The 11872-nt window shown below is 40.3% G+C and overlaps 1 protein-coding gene and 1 long non-coding RNA gene across 2 annotated transcripts; one reads left to right on the top strand and one right to left on the bottom strand.

The window, feature by feature from the left end:
- Nucleotides 1-626: 626 nt before the first annotated feature.
- LOC147499753 (uncharacterized) lies at nucleotides 627-3696 on the bottom strand. Its single transcript, XM_086563530.1, has 3 exons — nucleotides 1856-3696; nucleotides 925-1772; nucleotides 627-845 (listed from the first exon to the last, which is right to left on the bottom strand). Exons 1-3 carry the CDS (start codon nucleotides 2184-2186, stop codon nucleotides 627-629), a joined length of 1398 nt encoding a protein of 465 aa, XP_086419656.1. The 5' UTR covers nucleotides 2187-3696.
- A 1013-nt stretch (nucleotides 3697-4709) lies between these two features.
- Nucleotides 4710-11277, top strand: LOC147499752 (uncharacterized). Its single transcript, XR_015196035.1, has 4 exons — nucleotides 4710-5083; nucleotides 5230-5284; nucleotides 6274-6385; nucleotides 9815-11277. It is a non-coding gene; the product is annotated as an uncharacterized LOC147499752 (long non-coding RNA).
- Nucleotides 11278-11872: the final 595 nt, after the last annotated feature.

Genomic DNA, 11872 nt, shown 5'->3' with positions numbered 1-11872 from the left:
GACACCGCCTTCATCAATATTGAAGTTAAGGCTTTTATAGCCCACAGAGCACGGTGCTCTAATTCAACGGGCAAAATGACATGGTTTCCCAAATACAAGTCTAAAGAGAGACATACCTATAGAGTTTTGAAAGCAGTTCTATACGCCCATAAGGCATCCGATAGACGCTTTGACCGATCTTTTCCTATCGGGGTTTACAAGTTGTTTCTAAAATCTTTTGATTTCTATTAGAAACTTCTACTTGTCCGCTAGTTTGTGGATGATAAGGAGTTGCTACTTTCAGGTGTAACTCCAAACTTTTCACTACCACAATGATCGCTATGCCATCCAACTCTAAGCTCATCATCGATCGTGCAACAGCCTTCAGCCGAGCAACCCCGGGCTTCTGGCATCGCCACATAAGAGGCACCGCCCCACCGGATCCCCCTGAACCTCCTCCACCGAGGGACGGACGGGGCCGGGCTTTGTTCCTCCTTCATTGCATGTAGTCCGGGTCTCCGGGCCTCAACGAAGTCGGCGTCCAGCGTGTCATAGGCCTGATTAGCGTCCTGAGCAACCTTCTTGCAGTGCAAGGCGTACTCGTTCAACCTTCCACTTCCACACAGCATTTGCCGCGACATTATCTCTCAAATTCTAGCTTTTTGCCAAAACTCTTTCCGCCCCAGATCTTCCGCTTGGCCGTGAGTCAACGCTTCATGGGCTTTCTTCAAGTCTTCCAGTTCCTCGCGCTCCATCTGCGAGGCGTCCTGGACATTTTTCAGCTCCTCACCCAGCTTCAGCACCATTTCCCTATCTGATTCTGCGAACTGGGCGATCTCTTTCAACTTCTGAAATCCGCTCACCAGCTGCACGAACATACACATGGTTAGCACAACAGCAATTTGCATAAGCAAGCAAGTACCTCAGATGAAGTTATAGACATACCACGCATTGCGCAATTTCCATTCGTTTCAAGTTGTCAGCTAACCCCTTCTCATCTAGCTCTCTGCGGTTGCCATCCAGAGCTATTTGTTCTAGCAAACAACCCGCTATCTTACTGGATCTGAAGCAGCAGTCGCTTCGTTTCACAGTGCGCTGCGCCCCATTCTCGTCCAGATAGACAAAATGTCCTTCCAGATCGTCCGAAGACGCCACCGCTTTTCCAGTCGCCTTACGTGGAGCCTTGGCCTTCTTCACCGGACTGGGATCGCGTCCCAGTCGAGGCGCACCGGACCCCATTCCAAAAGTGGCCAAGTCCATGACCTGCTCAGGTCGGGCCCCACTACGGCGAGATACCGTGGCCCCAGCCGCTCCACCATCAGATCCGCCCCCCGTGCTAGCACCATCTCCACGAGCATGTCGAGCTACTTTCGCAGCTCGTCCAGCGTCCTGCTCAGAGACATCGCGGGGCCTCCTCTCCGACCTGCCCCTAGCACGAGCAGTCAAAACCACTGGCTCCAACTCTACAGGAGCCTCCATCGAACCCCATTCAGGCCGATTGCCTGATCCTCCAGCTCCTGAGGATTCCCCCCTCACAACCCGCCTTGCGCTCCCCTGCACCCGCTGCCTCTCCTCTCGTGTTATCAGATCACTGGTACGCTTCTCCATCACCCCTCGCTTCGTTCGACTTAGAGCCCGCTCCTTTTGTACCTTCCTCTTCTCCCGGATCGCAGCCCCTCCCTTTTCCTCAAAGAAATGAGCAACCTCGGGCAACTTCGCTTGTTTTTCAGCACGAGTCAGCCGAGCGAATCTTTCTATCTCCCCACGATCAGTTCGCCGCTTCACAGAAAACTCTGCAGCCAAAGCAAAACAAAGACCTGTTAGAGCAGCTATCAAACGTTCTGAAAAATAACAACAGAAAAGTATTCCTACCCACCGGATATGTTACAAATCCTAGTTTGCAGTATACACCCGCTCACACAGTAATTGCCAACTAGCAACAACGGTCTCTTAGTCCAGGCCTCATTGCTTACTCCATCGATCACTGCAGAACGCGTCGTCATGGTTTGCAAGCTAAAGTTCATGTTCCCCGATCGACGTATCACATAGTGCTCCACTATATCAGATACACCTATGTCATATTCCCCACTCGCGTTCAGCAGGTCGAACACCTTAAATAATCGCCAGGTGTTACCCACGAACTGACAGGGCGACTTCCAACAAAGCGCCAAGAAGTCGCATACCAGTTTCGAGAACGGTATGTGCATCCAAGGCTCTAACCGCCTCACAGATTATAACTCCACCGTTCGGCGGGTTATACTCCTCACTACGAACATTTTCACTCAGTCGTGGCTCGTATATCTCCAGGTCAGGGACATTAATCCCATACGCTGCCTCAGCTCGGGGAAAGAGTTAGCAGCACGACGGTTCACTCTTCTAGGGGGCACATCGGCTTGATGCCGACCTCTCCCCTCGACCTGACGTACTAGCCACGTCATCTCCTGACCGAGATCGGGCGTTACCCCCGCCCATCCTATCTTCTTCTTCTAACTCAACCCCCACGCCGACACTTACTGATTCTTCATCCTCGTACTCTCCACAACTCAAAGATATCTCTCGGACCTCCTCCGACCGAGTGTCATCAGAATCAGACATTATAACAACCCTTTTCTATCAAAGATTCAGTTCTAAACCCTATAGCCTTACAATAACCTACTTACTTAAAATAACGAACCGGACAGAGAGGAAAGCAAATGGAAATGGGAAAGAAAACAGCGACAGGAGCACTCACCTGGAAAACCCTAGCTGGCGTTTTTGCGGAAGAAGAAGAAAACACGAAGTAACTTTTTCGTATTCCAAATCTGATTTTGTATAAACCGCCCGTTCAGTTACCAAGGAGTAATCATTACATCCTACGCTATAGCCCGCACACGTGTTCCAAGGCACTGTCCTTTCAGCAGTCCCGCATAACGCGTTGACACGTTTCTGCTTCAACTGCTACGATTCTGTCACGTGCACGTAAGATACAACTACCTTTTTCCCGCCAGTTCACCAGGCCACAATATTCAAAAGTGGCGCTCCACCAGTCGGTTCATCCACTACTGTTCGCTCACGCTCCACCACGCTCGTCCGACTCTTTCTCTCAGCAGCGCGTTTCCCCTTACACCAACACCCTACTGAGAGGGGGCTGTGTAGGGGAGCGATACCCTCATAGGGCATCGCACTCGCGTGGAGCATAAGCGAACTGAAGATAGCGAACTCCAAGACGGACACGAGAAGAACAGCCTCTAGCAGGCACTCATAGATTAATCCAAGGCGACTCCAAGACCGACCTGCGAGTAGCTCGAGTAGGTGGTGCTTAACGGAACATCTCGGTCTGAACACTTCATCGAATATAGAACGCGGCGGATAGAAACACATCCCCCTGGGGTAATGATTGCCAATATCTTAGTGGTAATCTCAACACCGGAAATAGGGACTACCGTGATCTACCCCAATCATAACAGATCCAACCCAACACTCATCCGCGATCTCCACCCTACATTTGTACAAAAGAATACACGTGTCAGAAGGATCTCCTCTCTCAAAACTCTATAAATACCACCTACTGGAACTACGTCAGACCTGATTCTTCTCTCCCCAGAAAAAGGAAAAACGAGAGAAGATACGTAGGCAGTTCGCTCACAGCGACCTCGGTCACATCAAAAATCCTAACCCTTCCCGTTCATCCTAGTAGTAATTAGGAGAAAACCAAAACGCTCCTTTACAATGGTCATGTTGAAGGTGACGTTTGATGAGGCTTTTCATCCCAAGTAATAAGGACCTTGATAATCCAACTGAAGTGAGTACATCAGTACATGTCACTTTACCTTAGTATCTTTCGAGGGCATTTAAACTGTAAAAAATCCTGATGAAACCTTCCTAACTAAATTTTTTTAGTGAGCTTGTTATTTTTTGAGTTATGGTAATTTTTTTGAGTTATGGTAAATAATTTTCTTCATTTTTTGTAGTATAGATGTGTATTACTATATATCAGAGTTTAATTAGTGGTTATCTCAGTAGTAAGGTAAGATTTTTGACTGCCCAAGTCTTTATTTTTGTTTAAATTTGATTCATTTATTAGATTTGTATCGTTTGTGTAGAAGTTTTGGAAGCCATAAAGGACTTACTGATCCTTGAAAACACTAGAAAGCTTCAATGGAATCTACTTATTGATCATTTTCGGGTATTCTATATGAGTTATATTGAGACTGGAGAGTGAGTCCTTTTTTCTTGAAGTATTGATGATGAGTATTGTTTGTGTTGTGATGGTTACTTTTGTGAGAAAGAAATAAGGATTAGGGAACTGACTTTTGTGTAACTTTATGCTAAGGAAGATAATAGTTAATATAGGACTTTATGATATTGCTCAAGCTTCTTGGTGGGCTTGCCGTTTCATTTGAATTTATCATTTATAATATTTTTTTGTCTCTTCGATATTCATTGGTTTTTTAAAAAAAATGTATTATGGTATAGTTAGTTGTTTTCAATGATTAATACATCTTCGGATCTCTTGCTAATTGATTAAACTCTTAAGTGTGTTGTATATGAATGTAAAGTCGTAAAAATTCCTATATATATATATATATATATGAAGGTGGCAAGAAAAATTTGAAGATATTGATTTTAATATTAGAACCTAAAAACGAATTTCATCGCTTAACCAATGATTTTGACAGTTCCAAGTGATAAACATATCATTCTATAAGACTAAGCCCTATAAAATCATAATGGATTAGTACCGTATCATTGAACATAAGCTACTCACAAGGTTTCAATTTAGGATCCCAAGTGTTTTGAGTATTAATCTAATAACGAAAAACCAGGTGTCTCAGGAAGCATGTCGATCTACTTTCGATATGTGTGCCTAGATAGGAGCTGCGTCCGAGCATTGGACAATACAATTCCATTATTTGACGACAGGAGCGTCTTGACAGTTGTTGCATGCTCCATTAGTAGAAACAAATAAAAACTATTATTAACTATAAGTTCCTTGGGGGAATTGAATTTGTGCTCGCAGCTTATGTTGGATCGTTTGAACTTTGGAGGCAGTAGCTTGAAGAGGTATGATCTATAAGAGCTGCACATTCGCCTTGCCGAACAAATTCTTGTCATACAGGAAAAGGTTTGCTTTTTATTTTCTTCGATTAGTTAATATGTTTTTGAGTAGATGAAAATTTGATTTTCTATTTAGAAACCAACTTTGATTATGGTACAAGTGTAGTTTTTCTATCGTGTTTTTTTCAATTTTGTTGTGTTGCACACCGTCAGGTTTTGCTCAAGGATGGGAGAGAACAATGATGGGAATCCAAACGTGTTGGCAATGGTGAGGCTTTATTTGTCCACTTATTCATTTGCCCATTTTGCAATCCTACATTTTATTTCCTGAAATCACAAATTTAGTTTTTATAAGTCTCCCACCTACCTAATTTACGTCTTTCGTGATTTAAATATCGATAGTGTTGTTCTAACGTACTCAAATTTCATGGGTACCTAATTTAGTTTTGCATGCGTGTCTAATACAATCTGGAACTTGCCCATTCTTAAACTACTTTTGAATGTTAAATGGTTAGAGGTTACCCAATCATTTTATTTGAAAAAGATGTGGTGTGATTCTACAAATAGTTAAAGTTTGTTGTTTCACGCAGTCCTTTCAAATTTTCATTTCAACAGTTACTACACTATCCATGTCCCAGTCTCCGTCTTTGTAGATTGTATTACTATTATAATTTTGTTTACATGACATGTACAGTTTATTATACTCCTATTTATTATTTCATGGGTTAACTAGTATTACCCCCCCACTAGATGAGCCAATTAGGATTTCCCCCCTACTAGATGGGAAATTAGGGTCTCCCTCCTAAATACACACAAAAAAAAGTCAAAGTGGGTTGACTGAAATTTTTTTGTGTGTATTTAGGGAGACCCTAATTTCCCATCTAGGTAATAACTAGTTCACCCTTATTTCATTACATTAAATTCTACACTATTGGTATAAATCAATACTGTGACACATACATTTTCCCATTTGTATCTTCTTTTTTTAATAGTGATTCGTTTCAAATATAGATTGATCAAATTGATAGTTTTTATGATGCATGAACCCATTTGTTTTTCTTTATTTGAGTTTTCTGTTGAGCTTGAGCATGTTTGTATCTTTCTCCCTGTCTTGAGAAGTCAATATTGTTTCTCTATTCTTACATCAAAAACCGTAAGGCTACCACCTGCTTCGTCACCAAAGGCTACCCGCTATGTTAATCAAGTCCATATACGTTGAAAGAGATTTATGATACATATATTTTTTAAATTGTGTAGTTGCTTGAGGCGGGTTGGTGCTTGACAGACACAACGGCTAGAGAGTTAAAGCAAACAAAACCTTTACTTCCTGCACATTACCTAAGCTTATTGCTCATCTAGGAGGTTTGTGGTTGTGTCACGCCCCGAGACCCAACACACATCCCGAGGACGTGGAATGAATCTCGAGGCCGACACCTATCCCGATTCTACTGAAATTTCGGCAGAGTTTCCTTTGTTTGATCGACATTCGTAAACCCTAAAACCTGTCATAAACCTGTCATAACCTGGAAATCCTAACTACAACCTTCCAACAACCATATATATACAACCCAACCTTCTAAACCACATTACATCCATCCACCACTGTGTAAGTGTAACTGCGACTTGAATACATCAAATATTACATCAAAATGAGCGAAGCTCTCTCTATATATACAACCAAAATGACTAGACTATTACTATACAACCAAAAGAAAAGAGCTATGCTCATTATATACAGCAAAAGAATAACCTAGATTATTTCTATATACAAAATTGAAAATATAAACTTGACTCGTCTCTCTCGTCAAGCATAAGGGAATCCTCCCAAATCACCATAACCGTCATCACTAGGGTTAGGGAAACCCTCCTCCCGAGAACCGCTCGCGTCTGAAATGTTAAGTAGGATGAGCAAACAACTATGCCCGATGAGAAACATACATAACCAATAAATAGTTTACTTATAGAAAACATTTAAAACATGCGGGGGTTTCTATAATAGTATTCAAATATTGTGACTATGTATATATACATCACTAACTAGCGTAAATCATCTCGACATGCTTCATTGATATACAAAATATAGTTTTTCACAATCATCATACAACTATTGTGGCACCGTGATCCTATTAGAATGGTGAGGGCAACGACCGGGTAATCAGCCCCGATCGCGGGCAATCTCGGTTCAAGACTTTCCATTGTGAACCATGACCTTTTTGTTTTCCGATTTTACGGCAGGGAGATGAAATGCCGTTGTTGTGGTTCGTACACACAAAATCCCCAAAGCTTTTAGGGCTCGAGGTGGGCCCCGTGACCCACGACCCCATACGCGGGCCGCCACCTAACTTACGGTGGTCAACCGTTCGACGATCGCAGATCTTTCGGGATCCCGACACATCCGGGAGTGGACTAAACTCTCACTCTCCTCGCCTAAAACCTCATCGAGGTAACATGTAACCCCACACAAGCTAATCACCATACTGGTGTGACATTACAAGCATGGTTATCTAGAAAAGTAGAAAAGGAATTCCCGGACTACATCCGGTGATGCATCCCCTTTAAAGGTGGCCCACCACCTCGAAAGGTGTACACCACAGTTGGAATCCTAGAGCGAACTGCCGTCTCCGGAAATGCGACAACAGTTCCTTCTTTATAGGAATTCACAGTTCCTTTTCTAAATCCCCTCGTGATAAACATAGTAATATCTATATATATATACTCGTATTACCGATTGTTTTCAAATACTCTAGTTACATATCTAGTTTTTCTTTTAAAACTGTTGATTATATAGGTGTGAGTTCCTGGATTTCCGAAATCGAAGTAGAACAACCTATGACTCCCTAAACGGGCGATTATAGTAAATAACAACCGATGATTCCCCAAACGGCGAATCATAAGTAAATAACACAACCATCCGGGAACAATCCGGAACCTCCCACCTAGTTACAAACAACCGGAAATCCTTCCCCATTACAAAATCCATCTCTCTGTCTCCTTCGAGACAAGAGACGAACTTTTCCCCTAAAACCAGTTTTCACTTTTAACAAAGAAAACAATCCCTAACCCCCGATTTTTGAGAAAACCCATTTCACGCGAAAGCTATCTATATATATAGTTTATAGCGAGGAAATACAATGCAAAACATGAATATCATATATATATACATGCATGGTTGATACACAACTATCTATTTCCTAGTTAAACAATTCAAATCGTGCATGAAAATAAGCGGGTTATATCTTTGGTATGTAGGTTCCTACCTTAGCAAGCTCCTTCTCCTCAAGCCCACTTAACCAAATCGAACCAAATTTTAATCGAATCCAACTCCTATAAATCATATAAGCCCAATCAGTAAAATCTATTAGAACCGAAGAAGACAATTAATATTTCCTTTCAACATAAGTCGAGAGAAATAATTACTCGTTGATTATATTAACCACTAAAGTAATTATTAACGCATTTACCCTTCTAGTTACCAAAAGTTTTGTTCTAAACTGCTATAGGCCACCACAAACCGTTCTGTAGAATACGGGCAGTCGGTGGCTGTCCGGCCGACCACTTACGTGCCATCATTCCAGTTTTACATATATTTTCTCAAGAACTTAACCCCTTTAGATGCTTCAGATTCACTCTCCTCCCATCCCACACAATTTCCATTTGTAATAAGATCCCAATCCAATTCCAAATTTTCACTACAACCCATTTCCACCCTCTTCGGTTCATATCAAATCTAATTACAATATCATCGTGTGTTTCTTATTAATCGTGCATTCTTGAATCAAATCCTAAACAAGTTTAGACTAACCTAACTTCTTTAAATTAAAGTGAATATAGCAATTCTTACCGAGTCGAAGTTTAAAATCGCTCCTAGCTTGTTTGCTCCACCAAAATCGCTCCACTTTGTCTCCTCCCTAAATTTTTGTCGACCTAACAACCACCCAATTTCAATCATCCTTCATCAATACAACCAAATAGAACGAAATCGAAGTTCAAATTATTTGATTGAGGCTTAAACTAACTCACCTCTTATCTCGATTTCGCCCGGTATGCTCGAATTCACTTCTACTCCAACTCAAGCACGCCAAAATACCACACCCCGTCAATATTTCCATCAATACATCCCCAACTATCGACGCCGAAGTTCAAACTAGTTGTTTGGAACAATTAAACTCACCCGCAAATGACGGTGATTTAAGAAATTCCACTCGATTTGAATCTTCACGCTTGGTTTTAGTGTTACTACGATTAGGTGTGAGGAATTGTTGGTTTGAATCGATGGAAATCGATGGGAATTGAGAGAATTCGGTTTTCTCCTAGGGTTTTGAAAGGGCTTAAAATTGGGGAAGAAGAAGGTAGGTGCGATTTTTTTGATTTCGCAATTTCGTTTTTTTTCCTATTTGGGCCGATATATTTAGGCCCAAGCCCAATATATTACAATTAGGCTTAAGGTCCTCGCACTCCTAACCGCCAACTCGTTTGACGTCGCGTCGTAATTATTTTTCCGGCCCATCCCGCTAAGTTTAATTTTCTATATTCTATCTCACCGCAGGCTATAACAATAACCCACTCATGCGTGTAGGCTGTTAACTCGTGCCAGCTTCGCACACAGAAAACCGCTAATCGGCATTCTGTCAAATTTTCGCATATGGTCGCTTACCTAACGTGACTTATGAGTCGGAGTTAAGTTCCAGTAAGTTACGTACGTTTGAAATATAACCCCGACGACCAATTTACATAAATAACCCTAGATTTGATATGAAATTTACAAAAATACCCTTTACGAGAATTCAGGACTTTACAGGTTGCTTTCGGATTCTCTTTGAAAATTGTATGTTGTTTTTTATAGTTTTAATTGCAAAGTTATTATTTCCTTTAATTGATGTTGTTTTTGTGTTTGGTGATAACAAACCAGTAGTTACCTGCTTCTTCTAGCCTTGGGCACAATCTTTAAAACCTTGAAAAGTTTAGGGTCATTGATTGGTAGAAAAAAAAGAAAAAGAAATGCCAGGACATATTTATTGCTTTATTAGCTAACCCATATAAGGGGTTGCATTCAAGATTCAACTGGTGAAATTCAATATCCAATCAAAGAGTCTAAAGTCGTATAATTAGAATTGTCATATGTTCTATTGGTTGTACTTGGTGAGTTGATGAGAAACTGAATTTGTATCCTACCACATGGTTGTTGTTGCAAGTAACATGTGGTGCACTATTTTTTTTGGAAAAAAAATAAAAAGATCAATTGTATCATGAAAATTTGATGGAGTCATTCTTCAAATCTATCATCTATTTTATTTTTTAGCATGCCCTTTGTTATTATTCGTTGTTGTAAGTTGTGGATTAAATATTGAAATGGTAATATGTTGCAGAAAACATATATTTTGCATGAAATTGGAGATTCTTATACTTTTAGCAAGTTGTCAGTTGAAATTAAGACCCCAAGAATGAGTCTCGAAAAATAAGTAAGTGTCACATTTGGTTTTTCCATTGTTACTGAGGGTATCACACAAGAGATGACGATAAGGGATGTGGATTAATAGCTACGACTTTGGCTACTAATTGGGTTATTCTCATCTCAACTAAAAGAGTCGAGTATTGACCCGCCGGTTTGGCACTCTCAAGAAGGATCTTAGAAAATATGAAGAAACTCAAGTGACTAGGGCAAATTTAAACTTTTGCATGTTTCGTTTATTGGTGAATTCTTAATATGCAAAAGCTATTATTCAATTAGTTTTTTGGAATTTTCTAAGTGCTTCATCAAAGGTGAGTATCTCAGTTCTGTTATTTTAGAAGCATATGATATCAACAATGTAACGTGTGTATATATATATTTATATGTTGCACATAAGCTTAATGATTATGAACAATTATTTTATCTTTTTTTTTTATGCAAGAACAATTCTTTTGGAATTCCACCTCAGTAGTGAAGACATTAGCAGGTAAGGTTTGGGTTTCTTTCTGATTTAGTTTTATATCTCATTAACCTCTATCTTCGTGTTTCTGTGAGCTAATCCAACTTATATCATGCCCATCATCTTTAAGAGTTAATGTGAAGGGAAGAGCTAAGTAGCTAACAAGCCAGGAATAACTAGATAACAATGTCATTGCTACTGTATATGAGGACAAGTTAGAGTGACCTACTACATATAGTGACTAAGGGATGTACTTTAATTCTTATTGATGTAATATCTTATGTAGATTCAGACATTCAGTATGACTCTTTGTAATACATGGTAACTAGGTAATATGCCTTAGATGCTATTGTAACTCCTTTTTTTCGATAAATGATTGACCAACTAACTAACTATTATTAGAAATTTAAGAGATTTTATTTTCTATTTTAGTTTTACGTATTGAATCCAAGTCCATACCGAAGGTTTTTCCATTGTTACATAGATGCACTAGCCTTTTTTCTTTTTCATCTACAACTACAACGTGCACTTGCTATGATGAGTCTAACAAACATAATTGAAAGGCTCAAATTACATGTGATTTGGAAGTCAATTTATTAATATATATATTTCTTTTTAAGATATTTTCTGGGTCATCAAATGGAATTGAAGTTCCACTGAGTAAAATTTTGTATGCTCGAGCATAATTTGGCTATAAGTTTCTATTAGTTTTATACATGTCATTTTTTATGTTTTCCCTCTTAACAATTCATTTGTACTTCATCTCTACATTGAATTGTTTGCACATAGGCGCTGTAGGGGAGTGATATTCTCTATCCAGCACGCGCTTAACATGGTGGAAATAACACATCGACCTATGGACACAGGTCGCATCCATGAGCCAGTAGAACGCTACAGCCAGATCGCAATATCAGGCTAACTACGCTAGGAAGTGACACAGACCCCCT

The sequence above is a fragment of the Coptis chinensis genome, chromosome 5 (assembly GCF_015680905.1).
Source record: "Coptis chinensis isolate HL-2020 chromosome 5, ASM1568090v1, whole genome shotgun sequence".
Classification (NCBI taxonomy): Eukaryota; Viridiplantae; Streptophyta; class Magnoliopsida; order Ranunculales; family Ranunculaceae; genus Coptis; species Coptis chinensis.
This window is presented reverse-complemented; position numbering and strand designations above follow the sequence as displayed.